We start from the raw sequence: 25,556 nt of genomic DNA on the forward strand, positions 1-25,556 counted from the left end.
GGGCGTTTAATACGTCATCGAATAAAACGTGCCTTTTCGATAAAAATGTGCATAACAAATGTGGGAAAATTATTACTTTACCACAGTCATCTAAAGGGGTGGTTTATGGTTTCTTGTTAATAAAATTGTCTTACTTTAATGAACAATATTAATTAAATACTGTATTGATTTTATTATATTAGTTTAGTTTTACATTTAACAGTATTTTAAAACAAAATTGCTTCGCTGCTTTTTAAAGAAATTATAATTAATAAATAACAAATAAAAAAAATACTTTTTCTTAAATCTTAAACACGACTAATTTGACTTTTAGCACGACACTGCCAAAGCGCGGTGCGCTTCTTGATGGTCGCCCTCGTGTCGCGTTGCATTGTGGGATAGCTCTCAGTGTTTGCCTCGGTTGATCAAGATGGCCGCGAATATTTTGTGGAGGGGCTGGAGCTGAATTCACGCCACACTCTGAGCGACTGTGATGTTGAGAGTCCGGATTTGTTGGCCCGCGTCAAAGCACCCGCAGAAGTAAGCTGTCAAAACGTTTATCGCGCTTCTCGCGCCGAATTGCTCGCTCGAAGGTGAAACGAGCGCTGTTAGGCCAGTTAGCCGAGCTGCTAACGCGCTTCGGGGAGGGACGGAGGGGTTTCTGGTAAACAAGCGAAATCACGATAACGCTTATCGCAAGAGTACACTTCCGCGTTTAATTCGCTATCGTTTAAGCAATTAGACCGCTTAAATAAAACCCGTCGGTGTATATGAATGTCAGACGGTGGCTAATCCCAGCTAAGCTAACTAGTTAGTCAGCTCTTTTATGCCATTATGCTCCATGACAATTTCTGCAAGGTTACCAGGTATGCTTTAAACGCACTGTTCGTGATATCTTATGGCTATGTTTGTCTGTTTAGTATGTGGGTGTGTGTTTTCAAACGATCTGTTGGAGGTTGACAAGGCTAAAGGTGTTTGTGCACTGTCATACCCCCTGCCTGCCCCTTTGCGGCCTCTCCTCCCTCTGTCCCGGGTTAACGGCTGTTTACCGGTATAGAGGATGCTGCGTTGCGAAACCCTTCGGTGTGTTTTAATTTATAGTGTTGATGCGATTGCAGCCACTTGGGTCGTGGCTTAAAATCTAATAAGCTGTCTACCTAAACTGTATTTTTAGGCACTGCACACTTGCAGAGAATGGTGTCTAGAGAGGGAGCTTACTAGGTTTTAAGACATGCTCCGTGTTGACATTCTGCTTCACTTACGCTGGGTTTATGTTTACCAACATGAAGTCTTTCTCAATCGTTTTAAACTGTTGTCAATGGGTTATATTGTTTGTACAGCAGTGAACATATTAAAGTGTTATTGACAATAAAGTATTATCTGTTTATTTGCAGGATTGCTACCTGACCAACTTTTGGTCTTCCTGAGTTTAGTGCTGTAGAAAAGTGTGATATTGGACACTTCAAGCAAGTCTAATGTAAGTTGTCTACTTAGTCAAATAATATATTTTGTTATTGGTATCCTATATATTTCAATGTTTAGTTCCTATTGCTACATGTTTAGTTAAGTGTTTTACTTAGGTTGTTGTACATAAATGACTGATTTCTATAACTAGAGATGCACCAATATCTGCCATCTATATTTATCGGCCAATTAAAATAAATATTAAAGCCATAAGCATGAAAAGGTGGACATAACAAACCAATAGGATGATATTAGTAATTGCATTGCATAAAGGCACCAAGTTGTGTAATGCCTGTTACAAAACACACTGGATAAAAAAAATATTTGCTTAAAAAAAAGAAAAGTCTTTAAGCAAATCGGAAAACAAATATTGTAAATCACTTGAGTAGTGTTCGCTCAACACTCAGGTGAGCCATGCTATTAAATAGCAGTAAGTTTATATCTGGAAAGTCTTGTATAAATACAAAAAAAATGCCATTTGCAGTATTTTAATACTATATTTAAACACTAACAATTTAATATCAGTATCGACCAATAAAATTTATATCTGGCAAAAAAAAATGGTGCATCCCTACATAATACCCACTTGTTAGCACCCTCTCAGCTAAGCGCTTTTTTGCCATGATGCTTCTGTTTTTTTTAACAGTCGTTGTACAATGTACTTGTTGGTTAGTGTGGTATTTGTCCCGCTTCTTGTTTAAAAGTGACAATGACAATCCCAGCGTTTTACCAAAGTTGAACATTTTAACTCCCTGCAACCATTAAAAATCCACTGAGTAGGACTGTGCAATATTGACCAGAATTCATATCTCGGTAATTTTGAGGTGGAGGTGCTATGATATAATAATAAATAAACAATAAATATTTTGTGCTAATTTCTACGAAGTGTAATAAACCTCTTGTAAGATGTCACAATCACCAGTGTATGATGAAAATACATTTTCAAAAGACAGGGATTTCATCCCTGTTTAAAGGAAAACACCACAGTTTTTTTTTAATGTTCTCACTTCAACTTAGACAAATTAATATAACTATCTTTTTTCAATGCTTGCACTTAATCTTTGTACAATGTGAATGTGTTAGCATTTAGCCTAGCTCCATTCATTGCTTAGGATCCAAACAGGGATGAATTTAGAAGCCACCAGACACTTGCATGTTTTCCCTATTTAAAGACGGTTACATGAGTAGTTACACGAGTAAGTATGGTGGCACAAAATAAAACGTGGTGATTATTTTAAGCGGATAAAAAAATGAGAACTATGTTGTATGGCGGAAGAGCACTTGGTTTGCGGCACTTCGACCTCGGGCGCAGTAATATTGACGAAAGTTTGAGCGAGGGGGGAGTAGACAGGAGTGATGATTTTACTGCAAGCTGAGGTCGAAGTGCTGCAAAATAGGTGCTCCTCCGCCATCCAATATAGTTCTCATTTTTTATGCACCACGTTTTAATTTGTGCCACCATACTTATGTAATTACCCAAGTCTTTAAATAGGGAAAACATGGAAGTGTTTGGTGGCTTCTAAACTCAGCCCAGTTTGGATCCTAAGGAATGAATGGGGCTAGGCTAAATGCTAACACATTCACAATGTGCTGTGCAAAGATTAAGTGCACCCATTGAAAAAAGATAGGTATGTACTAATTTGTCTAAGTTGAGGTAAGAACATAGTAAAATACTGATAAACAGTGTTTTCCTTTAAAAATAAACACGCGCACAGCATGCAAGTTGTTTGAAAAGCTTACATCTAACCTCTGTGTCCATTTCTGGCATGGCTTCTGTTGCAAAGACGTAAGGTCATATCAAGCCCTACCTATATAGACGATATTGTCTTATCCTGTATCCCGCTGAGAAAAAATACAGATGTGTTACCAAAACTCTTTACCGCCCAGCCCTTAACAGAATAAATGCTTGGCGCACCAGCTGCCAGTGTTGTATAAAACGCGGCCCTCCCATAACAAGCAATTAAAAAAATGCACTGACCTCAGGAAAACGCTTTGGTGGACAGGTGTATGTATAAGATGAATGTGTCTTTTTGATGTGAATCCGAAGCTCTTAGATTACTCACTGGATTTAACTTTGTCGTGCAAATTTTTTGTTGTGCAAAGTTGAATATTTTTAACTTGCGAGAAGACAAGTTTGAAGTGAATAAGCGCGTGTTTTTGCGGCAATCACGCGCGTCTTCACTTCTTAGCATTTGCATTGTAATTTACTCATGCAAATCGCTGAATTTCGCTTGTGGTGTGTATGCACCCTTAGGGCTCAGTCACACCAAAAGCGCTTTAAACGTTTGCAAACGCAAGGCGCGACGCACTGCCTTTTTTAAAAAAGAGCAGTGCAGCGCGGCTTTTCATATTGCTAAGCAACCACCGAGTCAGCTGTCTTGTCAATCAAATATTGAAGCGTGGGTGCTCTTTTGCTGTTAAATGTCATATTAGCAGAAACTTTAAAATGAGGGCGCTTGCTCTGACCTTGTTTGAGGGTGAAAGGTGCACAAACACGCAGGAGACAGTGAGCGAGTGGAGTCCGGTTCCTCAAAGCAACTGTAAACTTACCTCGCCGCAATGTAAGGCCCGCCTCTCCCCTCATTCGATTGGACAATGGAAGAAGCGAATGACGTCAGGCGCTCCTCCGCTCTCAGCGCTCCTTCAAAAACGCGTGCGCGGCAGGCGGCAGAAAACCGCAAGGCGCTCGGCGCGCATAAACAGCGCGCAAACGCGCCCTGCCCATAGAATATCATTCAAAAAAGGCGCCTGCAACTGCCATAAACGCTTTTGGTGTGACTGAGCCCTTAGACTACATCAAGAATATTGCATGAGTATATGTTGTTCCTGCCAAAGGACATTTTGCATGAGTCAACTGCCTCCTTTTAAAATACTCCTAGTACATTTTTAAATGCCATTTTTGACTTTGGTATAGGCTAATGCTCACCTTTAGGCAATAGTACTTATAACACATATTGTGTGCACATGCAACGGTCATGTTTTAATGTGTGAATACTGAAATGGATGGTGCACTTGTTTTTTATTAGTAGTGTGGTACTTGCTCTGTCTTGAACTTATTTTGTGATTGAACCATACTAATACACCTGCCGCCCTGTTTGAATGTCTGATACAGGAAGCGAGCGGCTGCAAAGCATTTAATTGAGCGCTACTACCACCAGTTAACAGAGGGCTGTGGAAATGAGGCCTGCACGAATGAGGCTTGTGGCTCTTCTCCGGGTTTCCAGCGCATGGATAACAATGCAGCGGCCATCAAGGCCCTGGAGTTGTATAAGAATAACGCCAAACTGTGTGATCCTCATCCCTCTAAGAAAGGAGCCAGTTCAGCCTTCCCAGAGAACAGTGCCAAAGGAGCTCACAACTTCTCTGCGTGCAGCAACGGGAAGATGAACCATAAGGACCTGCAACCCTCGAGGGAGGACTTTAGAGGTGAACATGCGATATTAACATTATGAATTATAGTGCAATAGTTGCTATCTATCTATTTGATGAGAACATTAGAAAAATTCAATATCCGTCTAATTGCCTTTCTCTGATATTAAAATTTTATTCGAAAATGAGATTAAAGCAGTCAGATTTCCCAAAAGAAAAGAGTCATATTTTCTGCGAAATACAAAATATTAAATACAAAGTGTTTAACTGTTATGCTTCAAAAGTATTGTAAACACATTATAAGTACTAAATTCCAATTCTTTTGAAGATACACGCAATTTAAATGTGCATATTCAAATCGTCAGTGCTATGGTAGAGAGAAAGTCAAAAAGAGTTATTTAAAGGCTAGAGATTGGTGCTGTTGTTTAAGGTTTTCTTGGCCTTAAAGGGGACATATCATGAAAATCAGACTTTTTCCACGTTTAAGTGCTATAATTTGGTCCCCAGTGCTTTTATTAACCTAAAAAATGTGAAAAAGATCAACCCAGTAACTTAGTTTTGGTAAACCATTCTCTGCAAGCATGTGAAAAAACTGTGATGTCAGAAGGGGATAATGCTGCCCCTTAATCTGCACTATCCAACCACAGCACTGCCATTTATTGCAGAGATCAGCTCATTTGCATTTAAAAGGACATACCCAAAAACGGCGCATTTATCTGTGGGGTATTTTGAGCTAGATCTTCACCTACATACTCTTAGGACACCAAAGATTTATTTTACATCTTAAAAAAGTCTTGTGAAATGTCCCCTTTAACCAAACCTTTGAAGAAACCTATCACATACTTGTTTAGAGTATAAATGCTTTACCATGTTTTTTGGCAGATCTGAATTACTTGACTGAGGAGAAGGTGTACGAAATCCTGAGCATCTGTAGTGAGACCGGGGACTATTCTCCTCTAATCCGAGTCATCGGTAGGGTTTTCTCCAGCGCCGAGAGCCTGGTCCAGAGTTTCCGTGAGGCAAAACAACACACAAAGGAGGAGCTCAAGTCCCTCCAGGCCAAGGATGAAGACAAGGATGAAGATGAGAAAGAGACGGCGTCCGGCTCATCCACAGCCATGGAGGTTGAACCCGAAGCCTCTGCGTCAAGCTCAGACGGGTCATCTCACGGGGAAAACAACGTTCAAAAGTTGGACCGTGTAGAAGTTACTGTAGACATTGATGCAGTAAGAAGAGTGTACGAAAGACTGTTATCGAACGAGAAGATCGAAGCGGCATTCCTCAACGCGTTAGTCTACTTGTCGCCCAATGTAGAATGTGACCTCACCTATCACAATGTGTACAACGCCGACCCTAATTACCTGAATGTCTTCATTATCGTCATGGAGAACAGTAACCTCCACAGTCCAGAATACCTAGAGATCGCCCTCCCGCAGTTCTGCAAGGCCATGAGCAAGCTACCTCTTCCTGCTCTGGCCAAGCTGGCCCGGTTGTGGTCACAATACGGTGCAGAACATATCCGTCGTCTGGTCGAGACCTTCCAACAACTTATAACTTACACGGTCATCAGCAACGAGTTCAGCAGCGACAACTTGGTCAACGAGGACGATGGTGTGGTGGCGGCCACCAAGTGCTTGAAAATCGTCTACTATGCAAATGTTCTGGGCGGCGACCTGGACACCGGTCACAACGAGGATGAGGAAGAAGAACCGCTCCCGGAGTCCAGCGAGCTGACCCTGCAGGAGCTACTAGGAGAGGAAAGACGCAATAAGAAAGGCCCACGCGTGGACCCGCTGGAGACAGAACTGGGCATCCGTGCCTCGGACTGTCGAAAGCCCCTTATCTCCTTCGAGGAGTTTATCAATGAACCACTTAATGATGTGCTGGAAATGGACAAAGACTACACCTTCTTCAAGGTGGAGACAGAAAGCAAGTTCTCCTTTATGACCTGCCCGTTCATTCTTAACGCTGTGACAAAAAATCTTGGTCTGTACTATGACAACCGAATCCGAATGTACAGTGAACGTAGGATTACTGCCCTCTACAGTTTGGTGCAGGGACAGCAACTGAACCCCTATCTGCGATTAAAAGTGCGCAGAGACCACGTTATAGATGATGCACTTGTCAGGGTAGGTCTGCGGGAGCTGTAAAAGAGAAATATATAAGTTTGAATTATATAAAAAACATGATTGGATGTACAATGATTGTGTTCCCTGGTCATTTCTTTACATTTAATTGGTTTTAGCTGGAGATGATTGCTATGGAAAACCCAGCAGACCTGAAAAAACAGCTGTATGTGGAGTTTGAAGGAGAACAAGGAGTCGACGAAGGAGGCGTATCTAAAGAGTTTTTTCAACTGGTTGTGGAGGAGCTCTTTAACCCAGATATAGGTAATTATCATACTTGATTCCTATTTGTTACATTTTGTATGCAGGTTCCCAACACAGTTTATTCTGTTGAATTAATATACAATACAAGTTAATTTATATGGCACATTTAAAAACAATAGGAATTGATCAAAGTGCTTTACAAGGTTAAAAGAGACAAAACAACTCGAGAAATAAATTATAATAATATCAATATGACTCAAATGATATTGAAAGCCATGGATAAAAGGTCGGCTTTCAGGGCAAATTTGAAAATTGATAATTTTATTAAGAATTAATATTCATTAATGTGGTGAAAGTTAAAGGGAAATTTTTTAATGTTCAATTCAGACTCGTCTTCTTGTCACTAGTAAAGTGAAAAAATGTTTATCCAGTTTGGGGTGGTTTGCAGTAATTTGAACCATATTTCAAATTTATTCAAATTCATTATTAAAATGCTTTTTACGGTTTTGCGTTGTTTCAAAACAGCTTTATAATAAATACATGTTGGCACATATCTAATGCTCTCGCTTCTTTTTTTCACAGGCATGTTTACCTATGATGAAAGCACAAAACTTTTCTGGTTCAACCCTTCATCTTTTGAAAACGAAGGCCAGTTCACTTTGATAGGCATCGTTTTGGGCCTAGCTATCTACAATAATTGCATTCTCGACGTGCACTTCCCTATGGTGGTTTACAGAAAACTAATGGGAAAGAAAGGAACGTTTCGAGACCTTGCAGACTCTCATCCGGTAAAACTTACAATTTCTTTTTGAATCCTGGTCAAACATTCGTTTCAAAAAGCGACTTTTGTTTCTCAGCTAAACAAAATGGAACACTGACTTTAAGCATTTATTTTTTTTTTAATCAAAGCTCTAGCAAATTCAACAAAATAACATCATAGGAGTTTTATAAACATGAACTTAAAGATATTTGGCTGTCAAGATATAGGCTGGTTTTTAGTTTTTTTTTTCACAAGCATGCATATAGGTCTTATACATAATGGTACATAGTGGCGGAGGAGGTCTTTTGATGCACACAGAGGGATTCGATTTTTAAAGAGTAACTAAACCCTAAACCAACTTAATGATCTGTAAAAATGATGCTTTATTAGTTCTGTTCATTGATTTTAGTACGTTTTTTGACATTTGGATTAAAATAGTTTCAATATATGGTCTAAAAACGTCTGAGTGCTGCCCTCTTCAGGTTGAACGGTGGCTACTGCAGTTGAATTTTCCTATTGGATGTTGGGTCCAAAAAATAGCTCGTCACGTAAGCAGGTTCAGGCTCACCACGCCCTTGTTACGATCTCACCACACACTTGGTTCAAGCTTAGTTCATCCCCTCTATCTCAGTTGGGATCAGCCCACTTTTCTTGCATTTTTCAAATATTGCCAGTAGGTGGACTCAGGCTCTGACCAGGGGTTTAGTTACGCTTTAAAAGAAACAAAACTTGTAAATTGTTGTGTTTTTTATCTTCCTGTTTGTGGTCTCTTACATTTTGAAAATGATAATTAAAAAAAAATCTTTTAGCGTGGACCAGTCTTAAGTATGTATACGTGTCCTTATACACGAAGACATGCATGAAGCAGCTGTCTGTACATACTGGTGCATATCTCAGGCATATTTGGACTGTGTCAGGAAGGATGTCTCGGCAGGTACCTCAGGGGTCTAGCAGCACAGCTAATAATTATAGCTTTAGCACATGCTGACTGCTTATCAAAATATTTGCAGCTAGTTGATGCTTGCTCTCTGTCACAGGAAAAAGAGTTTTCATATGCTTTTTTGCATATGAATTGGATAACAAAGTAGTAATAAATAGTGCATTTACGTTTATGCATTTGGTATATGCTTTTATCCAAAGCGTTTCATGGTGCATTTAGAGTATACCCTTTTGCTAAAAGTTTTCATTGAACTGTTCATTTAAATGTGGGGTCTGTTTCTGCAGGTTCTTTATCAGAGTCTAAAAGATCTCCAGGAGTATGAAGGTAACGTGGAAGAAGATATGATGATTACCTTCCAGATCTCTCAGACAGACCTGTTTGGAAACCCACTCATGTATGATTTAAAGGAAGGTGGTGACAAAATTCCTGTTACCAATGAAAGCAGAAAGGTCAGTCCACTTTTAAGGGGTACCACTTGCATTGCATTCAAATGTGTTTTATTTGTGTGCCAGTATGACATGCGATGGGTTTCTGCAGGAGTTTGTGGCACTCTATGCGGAGTACATGCTGAACAAAAGTGTAGAGAAGCAGTTCAAAGCCTTCAGAAGAGGATTCCACATGGTCACAAATGAATCCCCATTGAAGTATCTGTTTCGACCGGAAGAAATCGAGCTGCTTATATGTGGGAGCAGGGTAAGTCGAGCGAGTTTTTATAAAGTACGTGTGACTAACGCATACATGTAACTCACTTTGTGTTCTTACGCAGGAATCTTGACTTTCAAGCACTTGAAGACAGCACAGAATATGATGGTGGATACAACAAAGACTCCCACTGTATTAGGTATGTAGATGCATACATTTTTTTTCTGTGATTAGTTGTTATTTACCTCATAGTTGTAACTGTTGCATTGGTCAGAGTATTGAAACCCGATATTTGGTCATTTAAAGAATATTTGTCTCTGTGGCTATTTGTAGTAAATGGCAATTTGGATTATTTATTTTATAATAAATGTTGCAGATAAGATAAATATAATTTGGTAACATGATAGGTATGTGGGAATAAACTGATATAATACCATGTATTGATGCAGATGATGTAAAGCAGGGGTTCCCAAACATTTTTTATAAAAGTATTTTTTCCTTGTCATTTTATTAATGAAATGTAAGTTTATAGTACTCTATCCCCTGGTTTCAAGGCTTAGGGCTAGTCCTAGACTAAAACACATGTTTGAGCTGTCTCAACTGAAAAGAACTTGCACTGACAGATCTTAAAATATGCCAGTGCCATTGATTTGTCTCAAGATACACACCAGAGACGTCTTTTTTTAAGGCATGTTTATAAAAGATGCTTAAACATCTTAAAGGGGATATATCATGAAAATCTGACTTTTTCCATCTTTAAGTGCTATAATTGGGTCCCCAGTGCTTCTATCAACCTAGAAAATGTGAAAAAGATCAACCCAGCAACTTAGTTTGGGTAAATCATTCTCTGCAAGCATGTGAAAAAATAGGTCATTGAAATTTGGCTCCCCTTATAATGTCAGAAGGGGATAATACGGACCCTTAATCTGCACTATCCAACCACAACCCTGCCATTTAGTGCAGAGATCAGCTAATTTGGATTTAAAGGGACACACCCAAAACAGCACATTTTTGCTTAAAGTGTCAATACATGTTATAATAAATTATCTATATGGTAAAACTTCGCATACGAACTCTGGGGACACCAACAATTTATTTTACATCTTAAAAAAGTCTTGTGAAATGTCCTCTTTAATTGAACTAAGGCCTAGTCCTGGCCGTAGCTATGCCTTAATTGTCAAAATAATTGTCATTTTTTATAATTAGTTGGACTAAACATTTTTTTTTGTGTCATTCACTGTAAAGCGATTTTGCGTGACTCACAGTTTGAAAACCCCTAATGTAAAGAAACATTGTTTTTGACTGCTCACAGAGATTTCTGGGAAACGGTGCACTCGTTTGGACCGGAGCAGAAGAGGCTGTTTCTACAGTTCACCACTGGCACAGACAGAGCTCCAGTTGGAGGCTTGGGCAAACTCAAAATGATTATTGCCAAAAACGGTCCTGACTCAGACAGGTAAATTCATTTAGAGTTAAGCTTCTGTAGGATAAATTGAGTGTTTATATCCCAAATATATGTTTTTGACTTTTTTTATAGCTCTACATTGCTAGTTTTCACTTTTCAATCCCTTGCTGGGATTAAAAAAAGAACTAATAACGGCGGTTTTCCGTACAGATCTTATAGTCCCAGACTAAAATGCATGTTTGAGCTGCATAAAAACAACTTGCACTGACAAATCTTAAAATATCTAAGTGCCATTTAATAAATCCATTTTAACTCATTTCGGTAAAAACAGGTTTTTTATACCAAGTGACAAGTTGAAAACCACTATTTTCTGTTACAAACGTTCACATAACATCTTTAGGTTATAATAACATTAAAAGTTCAAATCCATCATTTGATTTTCAAAGATTTATTATAAAAACTGATAATTTTTTCCGCAAAATGCAATAAAACCATGACAATGTTTTTTTTTTTCAAAATGCTTTAAATCTATTGAATCAATATATAAATGTGCATTCATCTTTGCCATGTTATATGCATTTAGTTGACTAGTGGTATACACTGATTAAAAAAATAAACATTAATGGCATTAACCAAAACACTTAATATGTCATATTAAAACACTGTCATTGCTGCTGTCAAGCTTGGGACTTCATCGCTGAACTTTTTTGACAGCGATCATCTGTAAAATGTTTTGGTCCTGCTCGATTTTCGTTGACTGAGTAAAATAATGGAAAGTTTTTCATAAGATCCCCTGGGGTCAATGTGTTAACATGACAGAAGCTTGATGCTGTCGTGTGGGAACAAACAACAGCCGGCTTTTTTTACGTAAATTATTCGATTTTGATGGCTTGCGTTTCTACAGAAAACCAAAGAAGGTTTATCAATGCCATCAATATTATTTTGTTTTTGTTTGTTTGTTGATCACGATGTACAAAGTAGATGAGGAAAACTAGGATTCTGTGTGTATTTAAAGGTACAATTTGTAAGATATTTGCAGTAAAATATCCAAAAACCACTAGTCCGGTGTTATATATGTTGTCCACCAGATTACTAACAATATCTATAATGTTTTCAACTACTTGTAAATTATGAGAAAACAGTGACACGGGGCAGTGCAGTCGCCTGTAAATGACATTAATATCTATGTTATTTTTTACCGCCTTTAATGACGTAAAAACCACATGACAACAGTGTCGTGGACAAATGCGGAAGTAATAGCGTCTGTCGGGCCACTCGCTTTTTTTATGGTAAGTTTGTTCATCTGAACACTTAAAGGTAGGGTAACACATTTTGAAAAATGCTAACGGTAGCCGCCTAGCAATGAAATGCCGATCCCACCCTCAAGTCAAATCGCCATCCAAAGGCACGCCTCTTTCAAAACACATGAACACGCACAGATCAGACGGTCACATCTCATGTCTCATTCAGCAGTGACTTTGCAGTACAAAGTCGAATAACACTTCCAAAATAACCAAACAACTGGTTTACATCAGAATTATTTTAAGCACACGTTCGGTTGTGTAGTTGTAGTTACTATATCGTTACGCTAATCCGTAAACGAACACAAATTTCATAAGCAACACAATGTTTCATCAAAGTAGAATATCTGAATCCATCTCAATACAAACGTATCGCGTACCTACCTTACCAAAATAAACAGTGCAACGACCCTTTCAGACCATTTGCCTCCTGTAGCTGTTTCATCTCGTGGTAAAGCAGTAAAGTTACCGATGTTCATTTGGGTTTGCTCTTGCTGATCCAGGCAGTTTTTGCTGTTGTTGTTATAAAAGATGTCTTTCGTTGTGTGCCTCCTGTTTGTCAATTCAGCAGAAAAGTTTGCTGTTCTCACCGTTTACAGACAGGAGGTGAGCGCACGTGAACGCGCCGATGACGTATGGTGTCTGCGTGGACTCGCTGCGCGGAGGGCATTCAAATTACGCTTACGTATAAGGGACATAAATGGAAACGTCCGTTCGGACCGAAATCTATGATTTGTTGAAAATTTTTTGGTCCTACGCCTTTCACAGATAACATAAATTTCTACAAATACATTTAAACAACTTAACACAGTGATTGCTATCAGGATGTGAGGAGACTTTTAACCAGCATAACAAAAAATGTTTTAGGATCAAATCTGTTACCCTACCTTTAATTCTGTGCTGTGTTAACAAACCATCGTATTGGACTAATACTGTAACATCTATGACTAACAATTGCATTTTGAACATTACATGAAACCTTACATAATGAAAAAAAACGATGTCATCAAACAACATTTTTAAAACTTGATTACTTTACCTCATGTGTAACATGATTTCTCGTTCCCATCTGATTGATGGGCATCACCGTTTGAGTTAAAGACAACAAATCCCATCAGTCTACGCTGCTTCAGAGTGTCATTAATCTACGTCATTGTTATTGATTTGATCTGGCGCCCTCTAGTGGCGCGGATTGTTATTGATTTGATCTGGCGCCCTCTAGTGGCTCGGATTATACAAATTGCATCTTTAATGTGCCGCCATTATTGTTTACAATGCGTGGAATGGTGCGCTGTTATTTGTTTAGCGGATTTATTGCATTCTGCCAAGAAGGAGGACTGGCGTTTGTCGCGGTTTGAAAAAAAAGGAGAAAAGGTTAGGTTAGGTTACTTTATTGTCCCCGAGGGGCAATTATTTGTACAGCCAGCAGATAAAAAAAACACATAGTCACAACACACAACAATACAACCTAATACACACACATACTAAAAATACCTTAAAACAGATCTGACAAAGTGTTTAAAATCGAGACAGAAGTCGGGATGAACGAATTTCTTAATCTGTTTGACCTGCATCTGGGCATGGAGTACCTACGGCCTGAGGGAAGTAGCTTAAACTGGCAACACAAAGGATGACTAGGATCGGCTGCAATAAATTGGGCCGTCTTTGCTACTCGTTTGGAGTAAATGAGAGAGAGCGAGGGAAAGTTAGTGCCTGCAATTTTACTACATGTCCTCACAATACTCTCTAGTCGTTTTTTGTTTTTTGTGGGCAGGGAACCAAACCAACAGATAAAACAAAAGGTTAAAACAGACTCAATAAAACAAAAGTAAAACATTCTCATCAAGGTATAGTCAATGTTAAAATTCCTCAATCTACGAAGAAAATACATGCGTTGCTGAGCTTTGGAGCAAATAGCGTCAGTGTGTGACTCAAAACTTAGCTTGCTGTCAATTATTGTGCCAAGGTACTTGTATTCTTTAACTATCTCAATCGGTTGGCCATCAATAATAGTGTAGGGTAGAGAGGGGCTCTGTTTCCTAAAATCGATAATTAATTCTTTTGTTTTAGAGACATTGATGTTTAAAAAGGAACGCTTGCACCAATCATTAAAATCATTCACTATTGGACCATGGTCAATCACACTTCTATTTAAAAGAGACACAATAACTGAATCGTCTGCAAATTTCAAGATCTGTCTACCATCATATTGTGAGCGGCATTCATTGGTGTATAAAACAAAAAGAAGAGGAGAAAGGACACATCCTTGGGGAGAGCCGGTAGAAGATAAAAGATTGCCAGATAAGGCACCATTGACTTTAACCCTTTGAGATCGAGACGTTAAAAAATCAACTAACCAGGCTATCAACCCTGGGTTGATATTGTAATTTTTTTAAAAGTCTATCAGCTAAAATGTGGGGTTGAATGCAATTAAAAGCTGACGAGAAGTCAATAAATAATAATCGCACAAATTGATTTGACCCTTCCAAGTGATTAAAAACTGTATTGAGCAGACTGCCCGTCGTATCCTCCACTCCCCTACCTGCCCTATAGGCGAATTGTAAAGGGTCCAATTGAGACTGTGTTAATGCTACAATCTCCTGTTTAATAATTTTTTCGAAAGATTAAGAGCCACTGGCCTAAAATCATCAAGTGATTTGGGTCCTTTGGTTTTCGGGACAGGCACAATCACTGACTCTTTCCAGAGACGAGGGACCCGATGTAATTGCAGTGACTTATTAAATATAAAAGCAAATATATCCGACAATGGCTCCGCGCAGCTTTTAATAAGAAGTAGGGTTGTGCCGATAGACGATATCATCGTCCATCGTGATGGTTGACTGACATCACGATGGAGAGACACCATCGTGATGCCACGCCCCCTCCCCACTCCGCTGCGAGTCGACATACACTTACTCTCTTCTATATAGACTATAGTTAACCTAATATCTTTGCGTGAATTGCTCTATAAATTAAATAGAAAATATAACTAATGCATATATGCTATTTTAAATACTGTAGTCTATGCCTGAGACGTGACGTGTGTTAGTCTGTGAAAATATCCTGTCAGGCATTTGATCTTGACTAGGGATGGGCACGGATATTCGAATGGCAATAATAATTCGAATTTAAAAAATGCTATTCGAATGTTTGTTTGTTTTTAATGTGCCACCAAAGGGTAACAACTTATTTAATGCTTTTTCACTTCATCTATACTGTCTTTTACAGACTTAAATGTAAAATATACATGAACATTAATTTGTATGTATTTCTGATTGTTTGGCAATGCAGATTGCAGACGAATTTAAGTTTTTCCTTTTATCTCTGGGTTTGTCCGCGCCGCGCCGTATTTGGCCACTGGCTCAGTGAGGGCTCACGTGTTATTAAACTTTCTTCTCCGCCGCCCGACTCAAAACATAATGAGATATTTGTAAGCTTTCTGTTATACATTCTACTTTATTTTGTTAATAAGGAGACAGAGACGGAGAACGAAATGAAACTGAGTACATTTATTATATGCGGTGCTCTTTTGAAAATGAACCGGATAACTGCACATGGCAGTAAGCAAAGCACCGTCTTTGTGAAATGTTGTTAAATTAAGCTAACGTTAGTAACTTTGCACAGTCAACAATAAGGTATCGAGCCGCTTACGTTATTTGTAAAATAATGTTAAATACAGATATTCAATCTTGTTCAATCCGTCTGTTGTTTTAATCGGATAACCATCATCAGTAAGAGTTTTCTCCGCAGCACCGGCATTATTGTATCTAGTCAGAAGAACGGGCTTTCACCGAAGCAGGTAGGATAAATACGGTTTTCTTTATTCACAAATACATGTCAAACTAAACTGAGAAGATATTTATATGGCGACTGAGCAGTCGGTTATGTAGATGTTTTTTTTCATTTGCTCCGGGCTCTTGGTGTTTTGATGATAGCCTACTTTGTCAAGTCCTCAAACTTTAAACTTCGAAAGTCCTCAAACTTCGCTTAGATTTGGGGTTAGTGTATAATATTTGGTATAATATAATGTATGTAAGATCAAACAGTAATGAATTAATACTAACGACCGACTTGAAACAAAGGATTTGACTAGACTTCGCTCCGCATTAAGTTTTAACGCATTTTTTTCTGTAGGATATTTTTTAAGAAGAATTTAATATATATATATATATGTATTTTTTTTACAATGTTTTCAACTTAAAAATACATACATACATACATACATACATACATACATACATACATACATACATATATACATATATATATATATATATATATATATATATATATATATATATATATATATATATATATATATATATATATATATATATATATATATATATATATATACATACAGAATATAAGTTTAGCTTGTTGTGGATATTTCCTAATTATAAGCCTTCTGTGAAATTATGACAAAATGAAAAATACAAAACACGCATGTCTTAATTAACATAATTTAAATAAACGAATATTCCTTCTTTAAGAGCTTAAATATTCGAAAAATTAAATATTAAAAGTAATAGTAAATTACTGGTAATAGTAAGTTACTGGAAATAGTAAGTTACTGGAAAATGCCCATCCCTAATCTTGACATTGCTAGAATCTTGTATTTATACATGTTGTACATTTATCTTAAAATAATTAATTTTGTACAAGAAAACAGAGCATATTAATCATTTATTAGTAGCCTATTGTAGTGTCTCGGGAGATCGTGCTCATTGTTACATTGAGGCTATACTGCACTGAAGCGGCAGATTAGGATATAAACCCAGAATTCAGCGAACGTCAAGAACAAGAAAACGGGAACAACACTCCGACCGAAACGCGGGATTTACATACACAAACCATGTTTAAATTTCGATGTGTCTGGCCCTGTTCACTTTGTCTAGTTTTAATAAGCTGCGGATTGAAGTGCTGGCTGCTCCCCGCGGTGCTGAAGACCCGCTCTCTGACGGAGTACTGGTGGCACATATGCACAGATATTTACGTGCAAAATTTGGAAAGCGCGGAGGAGTCGTTGGGTTAGTAAAATAACGAAATTATAGCTTTTAAATAGAAAAAAAATTTATGTAAAGAGATTAAAAAGTGCTTAAAAGTGCACAACTCTTCTTCAGTGGATTAAAGCTTTTCCCCTTATGTGCAACCTATAGGAAAGAGACATTAGTTGGGATAGTAAAATAACAAAATTATAGATTTTAAGTACAGAATAGTATTTATGTAAAATATATATTAAAATAAAAAGTGCACAACTCTTCTTAAGTGGAAGTAATAAAGTAAAATAACGAATAATAATTATATAATAACGAATTATAACGAAAAATTAAAATACCCCCCCCCCCCCACCTAACGATATCATCGTCCATCGCGATGGTTTACGTAACCATCGTCAACTGCCAATTTATGGGGACATCGCCCAACCCTAATAAGAAGACCTCCAATATTATCTGGTCCAGGACTCTTCCTTTCCCTTCCCCGCCTAAGAATTTTGTGGACCCTGTCCTTGCCTATAATGATAGGCACGTTTTGTTCTGAGCATGGTTCCTTAAACACAGATAATTCTTTGGTGAAATCGTAAACATTGAAGCGGTTATAAAACGTATTTAATACCTCAGCGAGCTCAGAATCTGTCTTACCGTCAAAGGAGAGTTTTTTTTATAATTAGTTTGTAAACCTATCATAGATTTAACACCGTTCCACGCGGGGCGAGACTGGCCACTGCTCAGTAGAGATTCAACTCTATCCTTATATTTAAGTTTGGCTAATTTAAGCTCCATCTTAACTTGCTTCTGCAGGTCATTATACACTAAAACATCCCCCTGCATAAAGCTAATATTCCTCTGGTTGATAATATTTTTAACAGATTTTGAAAGATGGCAGAATAACACGGCGGATATTGGATTTTGGATTTTGCGTAAATTAAGAATTTACTTTTTAATACTGACCTGATACAATACTGATTTTGGTGTTAACTCTTTTTTTTTTTTTTTTTTTAATGGCGTTTTGGAACTAAACCTACTTCAATATCCCAATATAACTAAGGCCTAGCTTTGGATTAATCTAAACCCTGTCTGGGAAACTGCCCTATAGTGATTAGTAAACACCTAGCGAAACGGTGATAAAATAGTTTTATGAATTGGCAACAAGCAAAGTTACCAGTAAAACATAGCCAGGTTAAATACAAGTTAAAGGCGCAAAAGAGGATGTTTCCGCCGACTGAGAATCCAAAGACCATTACTAAGTTTTTTTAATAAGTGCATGCGTAAGAACAGCCTCCCTTCTTCACAGCTCATTTCTAGGGAACGCCTTCCAAAACTCGTGCACGAGTATTTGAACATGAGTGTTTGTTTACCACCGGCATATGCTGTGTCGCGTCAGTGGATTCATTGTGTGAAATGATATGATAATAAACACATAAAACGTAACGTTAGATCAGTCGACGCTACTCCCATTTCAACTAGCATGTAGCAGACTGGTCACTGTCTTACAACTACAGTACAAGAACAACGTTGATATACTTGAATAACAGTACAACAATAATTATTCCGCAAAGAAAGAATAATCACTGTTACCTGTCAAGGTGTCGAATTTTTGCGAACTGTGCGTCTGTCTTGACACCTCTCTGTTCCTTCATTGCTCTGCAGTGTTGAAATGTTTCTCCAAGAACGACTCTGGTTAGATTACGTTATTATGACAATTTTCTCCTCTTCTCAGCGACTAAAAAAGGTCTTTTTTTTGCGTCCTCCTTCGGGTTTCTTCTCTTCCATGGTGCAAATTCGAGGAGGAAAGCAGGAGCGACGATGAAAACATACCGAAACTAAAGACGGAGTTTTATGCGCTATGCTATGCGCTCGTGTAAAGTTACTGGAGCGTGCACGTCTCTCACAAGGAACGTAATGGCAGTGATTGACAAGCCAGAGGGCCAATCGTTGACGTGATGATTGCGTCAACGATTGGCTGATGTTTTTTAAGGCCCTACCTTGTGCACAGATGACGTTTATTAATATTATGACTTTCAGAGTGCACCTAATAAATAGTCTTTTATCATTTAGTAAAGACAGTTTCAAGTAATATTGCAAAAATGTATTAAACAAACATCCTCTTTTGCAACTTTAATCTCTTATCAACAGAAAAGCAATTGCATAGTAAAAGGTTTTGGTTGAATAAGGTATAAATTAAAAGTGAAATAAGCCTTCTCTGTTGAGATGTAGCACTTTTTTTTCTTCTGATGGCAATTACACGATTTATGTATCTCTTTATATTACATTTTACAACAGGCACATTGCATAGAGCTTAGCTTATATTTAACCCATCAATTACCTACGTTATCGCTGTTCTGTTACATTCAAGCTTTTTTCTTTCAAAACAATCTCATGGCAATACATGCCTATTTTACGAGGTTGCTAATTTGTACAATATTATTTGTACATTTTACTGCAATCTGCTTTGACCATTTTGATGTTGGGGTTAGGGGAGGGGTTTCATTCATGCTTTTTCTTACAATCTTACGCTTTTGTACGATTCGCATTATACAAAATCGCCACAACATGACATGTAGGGATGCTCCGATCAATGCCGATCTCTATTTAAATACTTGGCTGATCACTATTCTGAATCGGACAGCCGATCTTATTCACAGCTATTTCATGTACTAAGGCTTCTGATCAGTAAGTCCTTATCGATCTAAAATCACTGTTAGTTTGAGTCGTTTATAACATGCATTTGAAAAAGCAACACTCGTCAAACATAATCATCATAAAATATTCTTTATTATCATGAAAATACCTGAAAAAATTTGAAGAACAGCAATATAAATATATCCTTAAGACATTTCCTGGAGCTGCTTGTCATCATAGCTGCGTGTGTATTGTTCTTTGTCTACAGCGCATTTTGAGTTTCTGCACAAGAGCGCCCCCTGGCTTTTGGATGTAGCGGCATTTCGCCATAATTCATTGAGAAGCATAGCAAGCATTATCGGACGATCGATCGGAGCATCCCTAATGAAATGTATGTTTTTTCCTCAATGAAATCAGGTTTAATTTTTTGTAATTGTGACCAAGTCTGTGAAAACCCAGCTCAAGTCATTTTTGCGGTTTACTTAATAAACTTGTAAATAACATTCTGTGAAAATCTAACCTTGAAATCTTAAATATTGACTCTGAGTAAGGTCATGTCAAATAAAATCAATGATTGAAATCTCCATAATTATATTTGGTATGGATTTTACAGACAGGGTCACATATGTCTGTCACATGATATATGCATTGAGCCATGCTGCTTTTCTCTCGTTTTGACCAGGTTACCCACCTCTCATACTTGCTTCAACGTGCTGCTCCTCCCTGAATACTCCACCAAGGAGAAACTTAGAGAGAGACTCCTTAAAGCCATCACTTACGCCAAAGGCTTCGGCATGCTCTGAGACACCAGGATCAGCGAAAGAACTCGCTCGTTTGTCCGTCAAAGGAGAAATCAGCTACATCGACAACTTCAAGTAAATATCAAGTTTAAACGTAAGCCAACGGGAAACCGGTTAAATTGGGAACGTTCTGGTGACCGTGTGCCTGTGCCTAAAATAATAGATAAAACCACACTGGACTCTTGGCTCTCTCTCCCTCTTATGTAAGTGTTATGGTTCCCTTTTTGTATGCACTGAGATATAGCATTATTTATTTTAAGAGATGAAATCTCTTACGTCATGTCTGCCAGGAAATCAACTCGCTTTTTGGTTTCTCATTCAAAGGAGGGACGGTTAATAGTTTTCAAAACCTGCAGGACTGATCGCCATCTATACTTAACAAAACAAAGAGATCAAAGGGAGAAAGCGGAGGTTATTGGTATATAATGGTTGAACTGTGAAAGTGCACTTAACTCAATATTCAGAATGTCTCTTAGGGTTATTATTATTATTATTATTTTCTGCCCTTTAACATTTTATTTTGGCTCATGTGTTATATATATATATAGGTCTTCCCTTAGGCTATTGGCACTAACAGCAATGCTTTCAAAGGTACAGAGCAGCTCCAGTCTCAATTTTGTTCAGGAATCTGTATTTATTGAAGGACTGCATTGTTTGTAATGCCGAATTGTGCTGCTTTTTTACGGCCAGTGTTTTACATTTTACATCAGAGCCTATCTCTTATTGTCTTTCTTTCTGAATTGATCTGTTAGCCACGTCGGCCCATCCCACGGTGCACTCCTGACAAAAAACGAGTAGTGTTACAAAAGAAAAATCTTATCTTCCCATAAAACCTTGCAAAAGGTGTTTTGTTATGTTGGTTTCTGTCTTGTTTTAATTCAAGATGGCAGACTTTTTAGTCAGCGTAAGCTAATTGACAGTGCCCAAATGGAAACAAAACTGTGTTTGTGTTTTAGTTGCTTTGTTTTCGCTCCGCACAGTGTCTGGCCAAAATTGCTATACCGTTGGACGAAAACGAGGGGAATTGGCACAATCGTACCACTATCTCGTGCCAAACACTGATATGCTCAGAATCGCCGCTCCGGTTTGTCCAGGCATAGCTGGAAACCCACTTTAGCAATGCCAATTTTTTTCGTTTCTCCTCTTGCATATTAAATGTGACTGTGGCTTGTTCCACTGCTGATGGCGCTAACATAAAAGGGGGACATAGAACTTGATATTGAGAATGAAAACATTTGATTGTTTCAAGTTATTCTTAAATAAATTCAAAACTGAAAAACAACTGTGTGTGTGGATGTGTGATGCAGACAGGGTGTTATTCGCCTTTTTTGGGGTTTAAACAAAGTTCTTCTGTATAACAAGTATACACAAGTGAAATGTCAACAGGTTGTTGTAAGGTCCTTTATATAACCTATAATGAACACCTATAGAACCAAAACATAAAGTTTTAAATCTTAAAGGGACACTCCACTTATTTTGAAAATATGCTCATTTTCCAGCTCCCCTAGAGTTAAACGTTTGATTGTTGGATATTTTTCCTATTTAAAACTTGACTCTTCTGTAGTTACATCGTGTACCAAGACCGACAGAAAATTAAGTTGCAATTTTCTAGGCCGATATGGCGAGGAACTATACTCTCATTCTGGCGTAATAATCAAGGACTTTGCTGCTGTAACATGGCTGCAGGAGGCGCAATGATATTACGCAGCAGCCGAAAGTAGTCCCCTTGGTTACTTTCAATAGCAGAGGACTATTTTCGGGCAGTGCGTAATATTACTACGCCTGCTGCGGCCATGGTGTGGCAGCGAGGTCTCTGATTATTGCGCCGGAATGAGAGTATAGTTCCTAGCTATATCGGTGTGTTACATGTAGAGTGCCGCCGGGGAGGGATGACGTATTTTTGTAGGCCAACCCTGGAAGTTAGCAGGACACTGGTTTTCCATTAATTTTTCCCATTGACACTTGCATTATCGCTAAAATATGACACGTACAGACATGTTTTGTCCAACAAAGATCATCTTCACATATGAAACAACTTTTATGAATTTTAAAGTCTAAATGCATTTACTATAAATAAAACAAAAACAAATTTAGACTTAAAAATTCATAAAAGTTCTGTTCATCTGTGAAGATCATCTTGTTGGACAAAGGTCTCGTACACACTGCAATCTTTCGGGAGTGACAACCGAATTAAAATGCGGGAGTGAATCCCCTAAATGTTCGTTTCATGTCTGTACAGAACAAGACTCACTCCCGAAAATGTGATGATTGACACAGAGATAGCCATAGCAAATAGGGATGGGCATAATTAATCGACGATCGATAATTGATTGTTAAGAATTTCGTCGATAACGTTAATTTGTTATCAATTAATCGAATGCATTTTTTTATCTAACTCCTGTTTCACAAATACTCCGTATGCAGTGCGTTTGCGTATGTGTGCGGCGAATCCGTCAAGCACCCGTTGCAGTTTTGCAATGCTTTATTTATCTCCACATATATCATAAATAAAAATAAGCAGAGTAACTTTGCAAGTCTACCCTTCCACATTATATATTTCCTACTATGTATGTATATGATTTCCAAATAATAAACGAGATTATTCAACGACAAAAAGCGTTTCATATGGAAATAAATCACAATATTATTATTTCTCAAAACTTTATGACAAAAAAAGCAACTGTATTCCTACAGTTATTCAAAGATGCACACATAATTCCGCATATATTTGAATATTATACAAAAGTCTCATATGGCAAATAAATATCCTCACATTAACATAACAGCATAATGAAATGAATAAACAGACAATGAAACAGGATTAAAATATAAATTGTATTATTATTACCGGAACAAGCAATATTGCTAAAATAATCTCTGAGGTAAATGCGTCAAAAACGCTGTTACCCGCACAATAAGTCTAAATGAGCAATACAAGTGAAAAAAGCATTATTAGGCCATGTCTCAAAACTTTATATGACAAAATATATTTTAAAGAAATGTAATACTTACAGTTATTCAAAGATGCACACATTATTACATATTACTCCCGTTTATGAGCACGTTTGTCTCTGGCCTCGCTCTGTTATGTAATAGATTGACAGGTGCGCATCTCCATCTTTCAAACATATATAATTTTGTAATTACTTCCTTAGGAAAATTAGCCATGATTTTATCATTGTGAAAATGTTTTTTTTTTTTTGCAGATTAAAAACGATTTGTATTTCCGCAATTTTACTACAAATACCATGGTTATGGTATATTGTGGAGTTGGAGACCATAGTAAATTTGTGTCTACTGTTGTTTTACAACAAATAAAAACTAAAAGACTATGTTAGTATAATTAAACGATGGTGAATGGGGCTCACAAAACGCACGCTGTTTCACACATACTCTGTATGCGGAATAAGCCAAGTTAGCGCTGAGGTACCTGTGCATCCCGGTCAGTCTCCTCGGAGCGGCTGTTTTCTGCGGCGGCTGGACTGACGGTCACCATGGGTTGCGGTCGCGTCTGATCCCAAAACATGCTTTTATTTCTCAAAAAAAATCAGTAGACTGGTGCAGAAGTTTTATGCGAGTTACTAAAGTTATTTATTTTTCACGAGGCTTTAATGCCTAATTTGTTATAGCCTAATGTTATGAAGGCTAATATCTTGCACTTTCTTCTGGCTTGAATAATTTTGAGTTACATTTTGACAAAACCTTACAGATCTAAGTATTATGTTTTTTGTTTAATTTAATGTTAAACATGAATCTGTTTTTTATTTTGGAACTAATAATGAGGTCTCTATTTTAAAACGCTGGCTCGCAGCTGCAGGTTCCGCTGCTTTAGAGCACCGCACATGCACGCACATATATGTTTGAAACATAGTTTAACTGTCTGCCACAAGTTGATCTTGTAATAAAGGTCTCATCGAGGAAAAGCACGCTGTATATTTGTATTCATTGCATTTTTTAAGTATAAAAGTTAAATAACAAATTTTATTATAAAAATATTAATCGATAGTCGATCGTTAATTCTCCCGACGATCGACAAAGAAAACTTAATCGAATGCCCATCCCTAAAATTAGCAACATTCTGCCTTCTCGCGTGCTTATCACTCACAGCTTTGACCAAAATAATAACAGTATTGTGTTTTGCAATAAACTCCGTCTTGGTGTTGTGTATTTTACGGTTTTGTGAGGCTGCTTCACAGCGCGGAGCGCGCGGTCTTGCAGTGTTGCGAGGTCCTCGTCTTTTTTGTACGTAAACACCGTTTTGGCAATTAACCGATTATGGCTTTTAGCTCATGAAGCGATCAAGTTTTGGGTGTTAATAAATTGTGAGGGTGGCGGTCCCAATATTTTGATCTTTGAGGTAAAGCATTTAGATTTATTTCGGTTTATTATTGGATTTTTCTTGTTCGCTGTTTTTTTAGTGCAAGATCTGGGAACACTAGTCACCAATTGTTGTGCCTCTGTCATTTTCTGAACCGCGCATACAGAAGACCTTTTCCTCTTCTAAGCATTTATTAAGAGAGACCTGTCCTGTTTATGGTGAATGTTTAAACACTTGATTAAGTACTAGTTGTTCAGTTCAGTTATGTACACACTGTGCAGAGTTTTTGTAAATTCGGTTGTCACTATCTGCATTTTGCGGGAGTTAATTCGGTAAAATACTGAACTGTGTGTGTACAGCAGGGGCGTAGCTAGAATTTTATTTTTGGGGGGTCCCATCTTAAAATGAGGGGGCAACTCTCATTTATTTATATATATATATATATATATATATATATATATATATATATATATATATATATATATATATATATATATATATATATATATATATATATATACACCTTTACACATTTAAAACAGCATATTTACTTCACCGTTTCAGCAGAACTTGAAGTAGACTCAGATGATATGGATGGCACATTTTCTTCTCGCTCATCTTTCCGT

The 25,556-nt window shown here is 37.7% G+C and overlaps 1 protein-coding gene across 2 annotated transcripts; it reads left to right on the plus strand.

Moving 5' to 3' along the window:
* The first annotated feature begins 351 nt into the window (after positions 1-351).
* Positions 352-21,894, plus strand: ube3a (ubiquitin protein ligase E3A). Of its 2 annotated transcripts, none has more exons than XM_073870317.1 (11): positions 352-519; positions 1,374-1,456; positions 4,556-4,869; positions 5,695-6,941; positions 7,058-7,202; positions 7,725-7,930; positions 9,127-9,291; positions 9,380-9,530; positions 9,605-9,683; positions 10,797-10,940; positions 20,495-21,894. In XM_073870317.1, coding segments are annotated over exons 2-11 (2,574 nt in total). In that variant the 5' UTR covers positions 352-519; positions 1,374-1,454; the 3' UTR covers positions 20,616-21,894. The 2 variants fall into 2 exon arrangements, with proteins under 2 accessions (XP_073726418.1, XP_073726419.1); XM_073870318.1 differs by having other exon boundaries at positions 4,752-4,869.
* The last annotated feature ends 3,662 nt before the right edge of the window (positions 21,895-25,556 follow it).

This window comes from Misgurnus anguillicaudatus, chromosome 8 (assembly GCF_027580225.2).
Source record: "Misgurnus anguillicaudatus chromosome 8, ASM2758022v2, whole genome shotgun sequence".
Lineage (NCBI taxonomy): Eukaryota > Metazoa > Chordata > Actinopteri > Cypriniformes > Cobitidae > Misgurnus > Misgurnus anguillicaudatus.